A 13,137-nucleotide genomic window follows, 5' to 3' on the forward strand; every position below is an offset into this window, starting at 1 on the left:
TCTGATTTTCAGAAGCTCTTTTGAGTCATAAGAGACAGTAGCATCAACATTACGTACAAAATAAGTTACAAACAATGCGAAAAAACATACAAAATCGCACAATTGGTAAAATGGCAGCCATCCCCCTCAGGCACCATTCTTTATTGATGATGTTCAAATGGAGAGCGACACTGCTAATAAACCAATCAAGAACATCACTTGCAACTTGGTCACAGCAGCAAGGCCTTATGGGGTGTGAAGTCTTTTTGGTGGCATACATTTTGAGCTACCCCCTTTTACATTTTGTGCTACCTCCCCCTTTTGAGGGAGGCAGGTAAAACCACAGTGAAAACAAGAACTCAACTGAAATAAAAAAGGATCGTGGTCAGCTAGCAACTGCAAATACAAAAAAGAGAAAAAGCAGAGGTAGAAAAAGGTTGACTTGTCTATCTTGCCAACAGGGCCAGCTCTGGCTGTATGGCTGTCACACACCTGTATCAAGTCTAATAGGAGAGTCACAACCTCAAACAGTGAAGCCTTATGCAAAAGTATTTAGGAGTACATTTCCCTGATTGTGGCACAATACACGCAACTGTATGTCACCTCTTACCTCTATCAATGAAGTGTTTACCACGACTGTAAAAAGTGTATTGACAATTTTACAGGTCTGGTTCCAATTCCTCTGCTAAATTAAAGGGAATCCACCCCAACTGTCAATGAAATAAAGATGGCGGCTCAAAAGGTTAGTTAAGTGCTCAAACTTTCTCAATGGAGCTTTACAAAGAAACACAGGGGCCAATTGGGATGTCATAATAGGAGGGGGAAGGGGGGGTACTAGGTGAGGGTCCTTTTTTTCTTCTCCCGCTCTCCAGAATTCACTTATCCAAAAATCCCTTCCTCTGCTTACTGATAACAACAAGAGCGTGCCTTGGGAGCTTAGTGCAGTGGCACTATAGAGCACGTGCCCAATACACTCAGCGGCTCGGCGGGGATTAGGAACGGCGCTTTCCAGGTTTCTTCACAGGCGGGGGCATTGCGGAATTACTTGAATTTGTTTCATTTGAAATAAACTGCCCAGACACTAGTGAGTTCAATTTTATGGCTGACCTATCAACAGTGTTATCCAATCACTGTGTTTAGAAGACAGCTAGGGCGGGGGAATATGTGTGTGTGTGTGTGTCTCTCTGTGTGTGTGCGTGTGCTTTTTTGCATGTACAGTGCCTTGAAAAAGTATTCATCCCACTTGGCGTTTTTCCTATTTTGTTGCATTACAACCTGTAATTTAAATTGATTTTTATTTGGATTTCATTTAATGGACTTACTCAAAATAGTCCAAATTGGTGAAGTGAAATTTAAAAAATAACATGTTTTAAAAAATTATAAAAAATAAAAAACTGAAAAGTTTTGATATGAAGCCCCTAAATAAGATCTGGTGCAATCAATTACCTTCAGAAGTCACATAATTAGTTAAATAAAGTCCACATGTGTGCAATCTAAGTGTCACATGATCTGTCACATTATCTCAGTATATATACACCTATTCTGAAAGGCCCCAGAATCTGCAACACCACGCAACGCATCAAGGGGCACCACCAAGCAAGCGGCACCATGAAGACCAAGGAGCTCTCCAAACAGGTCAGGGACAAAGTTGTGGAGATGTACACATCAGGGTTGGGTTATAAAAAAATATCCAAAACTTTGAACATCCCACGGAACACCATTAAATCCATTATTAAAAAATGGAAAGAATATGGCACCACAACAAACCTGCCAAGAGAGGGTCATCCACCAAAACTCACAAGGTGGCAAGGAGGGCATTAATCAGAGCGGCAACAACGAGACCAAAGATAACCCTGACGGAGCTGCCAAGCTCCACAGCAGAGATTGGAGTATCTGTCCATAGGACCACTTAAAGTCATACACTCCACAGAGCTGGACTTTAAGGAAGAGTGGACAGAAAAAAGAAATTGCTTAACGAAAAAAAGGCATGTGGTAGACTCCCCAAACATATGGAAGAAGGTACTCTGGTCAGATGAGACAAAAAATTAGCTTTTTTGCCATCAAGGAAAACGCTATGTCTGGCGCACACCTAACACCTCTGATCACCCCGAGAATACCATCCCCAGAACAGCAGTGTTTTTCATTGTCAGGGACTGTGAAACTGGTCAGATTTGCAGGAATGATGGATGGCACTAAATATAGGGAAATTCTTGAGGGAAACCTGTTTCAGTCTTCCAGAGATTTGAGACTGGGACAGAGGTTCATCTTCCAGCAGGACAATGACCCTAAGCATACTGCTAAAGTAACACTCGAGTGGTTTAAGGGGAAACATTTACATGTCTTGGAATGGCCTAGTCAAAGCCCAGACCTCAATCCAATTGAGAATCTGTGGTATGACTTAAAGATTGCTTTACACCAGCGGAACCCATCCAACTTGAAGGAGCTGGAGCAGTTTTGCCTTGAAGAATGGGCAAAAATCCCAGTGGCTAGATGTGCGGGTAGGTGTGAGGGTAGGTAACAACATCTCCACCCCGCTGATCCTCAACACTGGGGCCCCACAAGGGTGCATTCTGAGCCCTCTCCTGTGCACCCTGTTCACCCACGACTGCGTGGCCAAGCACGCCTCCAACTTAAACATCAAGTTTGTGGACGACACAACAGTGGTAGGCTTGATTACCAACAACGACGAGACGGCCTACAGGGAGGAGGTGAGGGCCCTCGGAGTGTGGTGTCAGGAAAATAACCTCACACTCAACGTCAACAAAACTAAGGAGATGATTGTGGACTTCAGGAAACAGCAGAGGGAACACCCCCCTATCCACATCGATGGAACAGTAGTGGAGAGGGTAGTAAGTTTTAAGTTCTTCGGCGTACACATCACAGACAAACTGAATTGGTCCACCCACACAGACAGCATCGTGAAGAATACGCAGCAGCGCCTCTTCAACCTCAGGAGGCTGAAGAAATTTGGCTTGTCACCAAAAGCACTCACAAACTTCTACAGATGCACAATCGAGAGCATCCTGGCGGGCTGTATCACCACCTGGTACGGCAACTGCTCCGCCCACAACCGTAAGGCTCTCCAGAGGGTGGTGAGGTCTGCACAACGCATCACCGGGGGCAAACTACCTGCCCTCTAGGACACCTACACCACCCGATGTTACAGGAAGGCCATAAAGATCATCAAGGACAACAACCATCCGAGCCACTGCCTGTTCACCCCGCTATCATCCAGAAGGCGAGGTCAGTACAGGTGCATCAAAGCTGGGACCGAGAGACTGAAAAACAGCTTCTATCTCAAGGCCATCAGACTTTTAAACAGCCACCACTAACATTGAGTGGCTGCTGCCAACACACGGACTCAACTCCAGCCACTTTAATAATGGGAATTGATGGGAAATGAAGTAAAATATATCACTAGCCACTTTAAACAATGCTACTTAATATAATGTTTACATACCCTACATTATTTATCTCATATGTATACGTATATACTGTACTCTATATTATCTATTGCATCTTTATGTGATGTATCACTAGTCACTTTAAACTATGCCACTTTGTTTACATACTCATCTCATATGTATATACTGTACTCGATACCATCTACTGCATCTTGCCTATGCCGCTCTGTACCGTCACTCATTCATATATCTTTACATATTACCCCTTTACACTTGTGTGTATACAAGGTAGTAGTTTTGGAATTGTTAGCTAGATTACTCGTTGGTTATTACTGCATTGCCGGAACTAGAAGCACAAGCATTTCGCTACACTCTCATAAACATCTGCTAACCATGTGTATGTGACAAATAACATTTGATTATACCCCAAGAGACTTGCAGCTGTAATTGCTGCAAAAGGTGACTCTACAAAGCAAAGTAATGACTTTGGGGGGGTCGGGGGTGAATAGTTATGCACACTCAAGATTTCAGTTTTTCTGTCTTTATTTCTTGTTTGTTTCACAATATCAAATATTTTGCATCATCAAAGTGGTAGGCATGTTGTATAAATCAAATGATAAGGCAACAAAATAGGGCAACAAAATAGGAAAAAATGACAATGGGGTGAATACTTTCGCAAGCCATTGCATGTGTATGTCTCTGTGTGAGTGTGAGTGTCTGTGTCTTTTCTGTCTCTGTGTGAGTATGTCTGTCTGTGAACGACAAAAAGAAAAGAGTGAGAGAGAGTGTGTGTGTTTGCTCGTTCCTCTTATTATGCATGTTTGATTCTAATAACTCAGCTCTACGCATAAGTATAATAGAAGTGACAAGCGGAGCACTGCACCAAGAAAAGCCGCTCGAGGAACAAAGGCTCTCGGGGCCGCCCCGGATTACTGAGAGAGAGAGGGGGGGGGGGGACAGAGAGAGAGAAAAGGGAAGAGTGAGAGGGAGAGAAGCAAGTTAAATAAAGCCATGTTCACGCTGGAGATGGCGGTGTAAGAATTGTCGTGCAGTCAAATTAACAAAAAATATCCTTTGCCTCACACCTGTAGTGTCAGAATGTGTTGCACACACAGAGAGAGCAGAGAGAGAGAGAGAGAGAGAGAGAGAGAGAGAGCGCTAACTTAGTGGTTTCTGTGTGTTTGACACAAAGAGAGACCCACTGGGCGCAGACGCCAGTTCAACATCTAATTTTGATTTACATTTGGTTGAGTTGTCAACTATCGTGAATTCAACATGTAATCAGGCAAACATTTCACCCTTTCATTGGACTTAGGTTCAAAGTTCAGTGAAACAAAATCTGAAAAGAAAAAAAACATAATTCCTTACATTGATAACACTTTGCAAATCCAATCAGTTTTCCACATTGATTCAACGTCATCACATTGATTTTTCTTGGTTGAAATTATGTGATTGATTGAACCATTTTTCCCCCCCAGTGGGGAGTAGATAACCTCGTGTCAGCGCTGTCTGTGTGTGCTGCATGATACCCTACACATGAAAGGAACAGTGGGTGTGAACCTGGACATGCTCGCCATGTCGGCTCACACTGAGATGACACAGAAGATGGCTGATCACCTTTCATCTGGTCTATTCTAATAACAACACACGCTGTGGAGTGCCAATTGGTACTTCCTTCACATTAACGTGAGAAGGTAAATAGGGTTTACCGTGGCATGACAGGCCAGGGCGAGTGGACAGGACACCTGTGGCTAGGCTAACCACATCTTTTATGTGTGCGTGTGTCTATGTGAAAATGTGAGTGTACGGGGGCGTGTTTGTGTGTGTGTGTACAGTAAGTATGTGTCGCCTATGAGCTAATATACTGTATGTGTGTGAGTGTGAGCATGCGTGCGTGTGTATATGCGTGCGTGCATGTGTGTGAGTGTGAGTGTGAGTGTGAGTGTGAGTGTGAGTGTGAGTGTGAGTGTGTGTGTGTGTGTGTTTGTGTGTGTGATAGCAAGCATGTGTACATATCAAGTCCATGTCTACATTTCTAAATGAATAGCACCCATTTATATCAAGTGGCATCCATTTTCAACATGTGACTCAGGAGCATGCACCTCAAACTTACTAGCAGCAGGAGGTATAGCCCACTCACACAGTTGCAAAGAACATAAAGACACTTGTTAAACTCTGTGTGAATGCGCTTACGCTCAGATGGCCCTCGCTGCAGGGGGTCGTGGTTGTGTGTGTGCTCGTGTGTGAGCCACGGGACACCGTGGGACGACTCAGTGGGATTCGATGAGACCCAACTGTCATCACTTCTCATCCTGGCAAAACAGGCGCAGGACCCCCTGCCGGAACCCCCTACCAATCTCCCTGAACAATGGCCGTCTGTGCTCCCAAAAGTACAGTACTGTGCCTGCCTTGTGGCCAAAGCTAGGTGTTATAATCATGGAGTTTGACACAACCGTTCTCTTTGTTTATTTTCCACTCCTTTCAACTTTTTGACGGCTTTGTTTGGAGAGACACGTGGTGGTGGTGTGTGCTCCGCACAGCAGACATTGTCATTTCCGGTCACAACTTGTAGACTTGTTTACATTGCTGCTGTGAGATTTGTTGCTCACATTTTTTTGCTACTTGCCAACTTTATGGTTTTATATGTTTTATTTTTCCCTCGCTTGACTGTTTTCATTCAACTTTTTCACTCCGGACGCTTTATGTGGACATGGTTCTACAGGACCTTCACCAGCCGAAGCTATGTAGTAACAGTAACATTATGCCTTCTAATTGCATTCGCTGTACTCATAATATCCAGGAGAATGATCACCTTAAGGAGAGGATAGCTGTGCTGCAAGCCCAGCTTCAGACGCAATTGTCATTTAATTGTAGGAAAGGATGAAACAGCGTCTGTGCCACCAGTAAGTAAAGATAGTAGTATAAATGCCCTCGCATGGTCCCCGCAGCCGGACAATTTTCTCATGGCTTCTGGAAGGGAATGCTGTAGGAATGTTCAACCGGTGTCGCTCATTCAGCCGACAGAAACTTTCAACAGGTTCTCGCCATTAAGAAAAGAGTCGGAATCAGAGTCAGAGAATTCTCTGGTCTCTCCTTCACCAGTTACAGGGTCTGAGACGCCAAAGCCTCCCAGCATTAGCTCTGATAAATTGAACACCCTAGTCAATGGTGACTCCATTACCCGTAGTGTTAGACTTAAAAATAATCATCCAGGACACTGTGCCACCAGAGACTCTGGGTTCGTGCCCAGGCTCTGTCGCAGTCGGCCATGGGGAGGTCCATGGGGTGACGCACAATTGGCCTAGCGTCGTCCGGGTTAGGGAGGGTTTGGCTGTTAGGGATATCCTTGTCTCATTGCGCACCAGCGACTCCTGAGGCGGGCACGCTAACCAAGGTCGCCAGGTGCACGGTGTTTTTTCCGACACATTGGTGCAGCTGGCTTCTGTATTGGATGTGCGCTGTGTTAAGAAGCAGTGCGGCTTGGTTGGGTTGTGTTTTGGAGGACCCATGGCTTTCGACCTTCGTCTCTCCTGAGCCTGTACGGAAGTTGTAGTGATGAGACAAGATCGTAATTACTAACAATTGGATACCACGAAATTGGGGAGAAAAAGGGGGTAAAAAATATATATATATATATACCATTTTATTATGTTTGCAATCTCAACAAATAATCTGCTCAGACCCCAACCAAGGATCATCTAAATTCTCGGACAAGCCAAAGATTCGTAGATGCCCTTCCAGACTCCCTCCGTCGCACCACTAAAACCAAAAAAACATTTGTCATAAGAAACTACCTCCCTGGTATACAGAAAATAGCCGAGCTCTGAAGCAAGCTTCCAGAAAATTGGAACGGAAATGGCTCTACACCAAACTGGAAGTCTTCCGACTAGCTAGTACCATGCAGTATCGAAGAGCCCTCACTGCTGCTCGATCATCCTATTTTTACAACTTAATTGAGGAGAATAAGAACAATCCAAAATGTAGTTTTAATACTGTTGTAAAGCTAACTAAAAAGCAGCATTCCCCAAGAGAGGATGGCTTTCACTTCAGCAGTGATACATTTATGAATTTCTACGACAAAAAGATCATGATCATTAGAAAGCAAATTACGGGCTCCTCTTTAAATCTGCGTATTTCTCCAAAGCTCAGTTGTCCTGAGTCTGCACAACACTGCCAGGACCTAAGATCAAGTGAGACACTCAAGTGTTTTAATACTATATCTCGTGACACATTGATGAAAATAGTCTTGGCCTCTAAACCTTCAAGCTGCATACTCGACCCTATTCCAACTAAACTACTGAAAGAGCTGCTCCCTGTGTTTGGCCATCCTATGTTGAATAAAATAAACAAACTCACTAAAAGTTGTAGTAATAAGGCCTGTATCCATTCCTCTCAAAAACATTTTTTAAAGATGTTGCGCAGCAACTCACTGCCTTCCTGAAGACAAACTATGTATACGAAACACTTCAGTCTGGATTTAGACCCCATCAAAGCACTGAGACTGCACTCGTGAAGGTGGTAAATGACCTTTTAATGGCGTCAGACCAAGGTTCTGCATCTGTTCTCGTGCTCCTAGACCTTAGTGCTGCTTTTGATATCATCGATCACCACATTCTTTTGTAGAGACTGGAAACCAAAATTGGTCTACACGGACAAGTTCTGGCCTGGTTTAGATCTTATCTGTCGGAAAGATACCAGTTTGTCTCTGTGGATGGGTTTGTCTTCTGAAAAATCAACTGTAAATTTCAGTGTTCCTCAAGGTTCCGTTTTCGGGAAAACACTATTGTTTTCACAATATATTTTACCTCTGTGTGACGTCATTCGGAAATATAATGTTAACTTTCACTGCTATGCAGATGATACACGGCTGTACATTTCGATGAAACATGGTAAAGCCCCAAAATTGCCCTCCCTGGAAGCCTGTGTTTCAGACATAAGGAAAATGGATGGCAGCAAATGTTTTACTTTTAAACTCGGACAAAACAGAGATGCTAGTTCTAGGTCCCAAGAAACAAAGAGATCTTCTGTTGGAACTGACAATTCATCTTGATGGTTGTACAGTCGTCTCAAAAGGACCTTGGCGTTACTCTGGACCCTGATCTCTCTTTTGACGAACATATCAAGAATAGTTGATGGACAGCTATTTTTCCATATTCGTAACATTGCAAAACTCTGTCCAAACATGATGCAGAAAAATGAATCTGTGCTTTTGTCACTTCTTGATTAGACTACTGCATTTCTCTACTTTCCGGCTACCCGGATAAAGCACTAAATAAACTTCAGTTGGTGCTAAACATGGCTGCTAGAATCATGACTAGAACCAAAACATTTGATCATTCTCTCCAGTGCTAGCCTCTCTACACTGGCTTCTTGTTAAGGCTAGGGCTGATTTCAAGGTTTTACTGCTAACCTACAAAGCATTACATGGGCCTGCTGCTACCTATCTTTCTCATTTGGTCCTGCCGTACATATCTACACGTACGCTACGGTCACAAGACACAGGCCTCCTTACTGTCCCTAGAATTTCTAAGCAAACAGCTGGAGGCAGAGCTTTCTCCTATCGAGCTCTGGTGGTCTGCCTATCCATGTGAGAGACGCAGACTTTGTCTCGACCTTTAAGTCTTTATTGAAGACTCATCTCTTCAGTAGGTCCTATGATTGAGGGTAGTCTGGCCAAGGGGTGTGAAGGTGAACGGAAAGGCACTGGAGCGACGAACCACCCTTGCTGTCTCTGCCTGGCCAGTTCCCCTCTGAGTCACTGGCTTACTTGTGCTCTTCCATGATGTCCCAAGGAGGGGTGCGTCACTTGAGTGGCTTGGGTCACTGACGCGATCTTCCTGTCTGGGTTGGCGCCCCCCTCGGGATAGTGCCGTGGAGGAGATCTTTGTGGGCTATATTCTTGTCTTGTCTCAGGGTAGTAGGTTGGTGGATGAAGATATCCCTCTTGTGTTGTGGGGGCTGTGCATTGGCAAAGTAGGTGGGGTTATATACTGCCTGTTGGCCCTGTCCAGGGGTGTCGTCGGACAGGGCCACAGTGTATCCCGACCCCTCCTGTCTCAGCCTCCAGTATTTATGCTGCAATAGTTTATGTGCCGGGGGGCTAGGATCAGTCTGTTATACAGTGGGGCAAAAAGTATTTAGTCAGCCACCAATTGTGCAAGTTCTCCCACTTAAAAAGATGAGAGGCCTGTCATTTCTATCATAGGTACACTTCAACTATGACAGACAAAATTAGAAAAACAATCCTGAAAATCACATTGTAGGATTTTTAATGAATTTATTTGCAAATTATGGTGGAAAATAAGTATTTGGTCACCTACAAACAAGCAAGATTTCTGGCTCTCACAGACCTGTAACTTCTTCTTTAAGAGGCTCCTCTGTCCTCGACTCGTTACCTGTATTAATGGCACCTGTTTGAACTTGTTATCAGTATAAAAGACACCTGTCCACAACCTCAAACAGTCACACTCCAAACTCCACTATGGCCAAGACCATCATTTTAAGTGGGAGAACTTGCACAATTGGTGGCTGACTAAGTACTTCTCCTGTCTTATCCGGTGTCCTGTGTGAATTTTTGTAATTTTTTAAATTTATTTAATTTTACCCCTTTGTATCCAATTGTTGTAGTAGCTACTATCTTGTCTCATCGCTACAACTCCCGTACGGGCTCGGGAGAGACGAAGGTTGAAAGTCATGCGTCCTCCGATACACAACCCAACCAAGCCGCACTGCTTCTTAACACAGTGCGCATCCAACCCGGAAGCCATCCACACCAATGCGCCAGAGGAAACACCGTGCACCTGGCCACCTTGGCTAGCGCACACTGCGCCCAGCCCCAGGAGTCGCTGGTGCGCGATGAGACAAGGACACCCTGGGTTAGCGTCGCCCTCCCTAACCCGGGCGACGCTAGGCCAACTGTGCGTCACCCCACGGACCTCCCGTTCGCAGCCGGTTACGACAGAGCCTGGGCGCGAACCCAGGGACTCTGATGGCACAGCTGGCGCTGCAGTACAGCGCCCTTAACCACTGCGCCACCCGGGAGGCCCCGTCCTGTGTGAATTTAAGTATGCCTCTAATTCGCTCTCTTTTTTCTCTCTCTTTCTCTCTTTCTTCTCTCGGAGGACCGGAGCCCTAAGACCATGCCTCAGGACTACCTGGCCTGATGACTCCTTGATGTCCCCAGACCACCTGGCCGTGCTGCTGCTCAAGTTTCAACTGTTCTGCCTGCGGCTATGGAACCCTGACCTGTTCACTGGACGTGCTACCTTGTTTTGGACTCTCTTTCTATAGCACCTGCTGTCTCTAACTCTGAATGATTGGCTATAAAAGCCATCTGACATTTACTCCAGAGGTGCTGACCTGTTGCACCCTCTACAACCACTGTGATTATTATTATCTGAACCTGCTGGTCATCTATGAACGTTTGAACATCTTGGCCATGTTCTGTTATAATCTCCACCCGGCACAGCCAGAAGAGGATTGGCCACCGCTCAGATCCTGGTTCCTCTCTCGGTTTCTTCCTAGATTCTGGCCTTTCTAGGGAGTTTTTCCTAGCCACCGTGCTTTTACATCTGAATTGCTTGCTGTTTGGGGTTTTAGGCTGGTTCTGTCCAGCACTTTGTGACATCGGCTGATGTAAAAAGGGCTTCATGAATACATTTGATTGATTGTGTGTGTTTATGAGTCTCTCTCTCTCTCTCTCTCTCTCTCTCTCTCTCTCTCTCTCTCTCTCTCTCTCTCTCTCTCTCTCTCTCTGACGAAGGCTTCCTAGCAGCAGTAGACATGAGACCAAACCTTTTCCTACCACCCGGTATTCCACAATCCATTCACCATGCACCAAACCCAACCACTCTCCCTGCTGTAGGGGTGGCAAGCACTGATACCCTTTCATGTACTTTAAGCAGGGCCCCGGTGTACAAATAATAGATGGGGAAAAAATGCTAATGTGCGCAAAGCCCAAAGCCCCGGTGATCGCTGGCGCCATCCAGGCTTGGCACGCGTCGTGTGTGCGTTCCCCGTAATATCGGAGGGGGGATACGATAATTGCCACAGCTTCATTTGCGCTTGCAATTTTACACCTGTCTCTCCTCCAGAGTGGGATCGTGCTTTAATCATTTCAAAACAATTAGGCTGTGATCATTTCAATGTGCTTTTCGTTTATCATAAGATGGAATCCTGTGATATTGAAATAGTACAATAGTGGCGTTTATCCAGCAAAGAACTCACTGGGAACTTATATTATGTTGAACATGAGAGAAACTGAAGTGGTGCAAGAGCTTTAGGCAATGAAAGGGAAGGCCGACTTGCAATAGGACACACTAAAACAATACAACAATGTGAAAGGAAAATACCTGAGCCAGCACAGCACAGTTCGAGTCAATACGATAGTGTGCACAAGTGATTGAGGGACTGGGTTGACCTTTACATTATGAGCATTGGGACACCCCACTGACTGGAGCAGAGGCCTTTGGGAAAAAAATAGGGGTATCCTTGGGCATATCTGAAATGGCACCCTATTCCCGACGCAGTGCACCTCTTGACTCAAAAGTAGTGCACTATACAGGGTCCCATTTCCGACTCAGTCATGTTTAAATAATCTATGCAGAGTGCTATGTATGGCTCTAGTGGGGTTTGAGAGCTGGTTCTAGAGTTCCACTCACCCTGGCGCTCTGTCCGGCGATGAGCTGGTCGTCCTCTGTCTGGACACTGGTCCTGCTGCGGGCGTCGTAGTCCTCCTGCTCAAAGTCTGAGTCATCCTCCAGCTCCTCAGGTGTCTACAGAGAATTGTGGGGGGGGGGGGGGGTGTAGAGGGAAAATAAAGAGAGAGAGAAGGAGAAAGTATTAGGGAGAGAAGGGAAAGGTGTTTGTGGGAGATGAGAAGAGAAATGAAAGAATAGTAGATGTAGGCGAGAGAGAGAAAGAGAGAGCGATATATATATATATATATATATATATATATATAGAGAGAGAGAGAGAGAGATAACAAAACATGATGGCTATTAGGTCAACAGCTGCAGTGTCACACGACACAAATATTTAATACATCAGTCCTCAGACACATCTCTATCTCCACACTCCCTCTACTGTAAGTCTCCCTCGCACACTTCTCCTTCTGCGTCCTGGGTTGAGTCTGTTCTCAGTCAGAGTCTGAGTGCAGATAGGCCTTCCCGCCACGTGAGGGGCGGCTGGCGGGAGATGTCACACAATTAGCAGCGAGTCAGATCTCCCTGTGTTGAATTATTCCGATTTTTTAAATATTTCTTTTATAAGCTTGCTCTGATTTCAAGTCGCTTGCATCATTGTTTTTAAGAAGTCTCGGTGGTGGTTTACACCACGCACCATAAGAGCACTGTAAAGCTCGCTGAAATCGTGGGATCAAACAGTGCAAAGGGAAAAGGGCGGGGAGGGTAAATGGCCTCAAGAGATTCCGCAATTTTTTTTTTTCTTCTTCAATCTTCAACTTGTGTCTAACCGCTATCTCACAGCGAGACAGGATGGGGACGTGACAGATGTTCTAGACTGGCAGGACTCGGGGACGAATCAGTTCATGCGTTCGACCAATTCAGAGCAGGGATCTGGGGCTGCTTCCCGGGCCAATCGGGAGGCAGTTAGCTGAAGAGAAGAGTGGGATGAGTGGCTCAGTCGTCCATCTGTCTGTTTGTCAACAATGTTTGTCAACAATATCATCCCGGCAACACTGTAAACATTGTCTATACCGTCCTCATCTCCAGACATAACAACCTCCTCTACAAGC

General features: G+C 45.3%; 1 protein-coding gene across 3 annotated transcripts in view; it reads right to left on the bottom strand.

The window, feature by feature from the left end:
- The window catches only part of LOC124001287 (catenin alpha-2), a 724,530-nt gene that overhangs the window by 42,272 nt on the left and 669,121 nt on the right, over positions 1 to 13,137 (bottom strand). For all 3 annotated transcript variants that reach the window (XM_046307950.1, XM_046307952.1, XM_046307951.1), the window contains exon 14: positions 12,044 to 12,157. In XM_046307950.1, coding sequence (XP_046163906.1) covers positions 12,044 to 12,157 — 114 coding nt within the window. The remainder of the gene's footprint in view (positions 1 to 12,043; positions 12,158 to 13,137) is intronic.

This window comes from Oncorhynchus gorbuscha, linkage group LG17, assembly GCF_021184085.1.
Source record: "Oncorhynchus gorbuscha isolate QuinsamMale2020 ecotype Even-year linkage group LG17, OgorEven_v1.0, whole genome shotgun sequence".
Classification (NCBI taxonomy): Eukaryota; Metazoa; Chordata; class Actinopteri; order Salmoniformes; family Salmonidae; genus Oncorhynchus; species Oncorhynchus gorbuscha.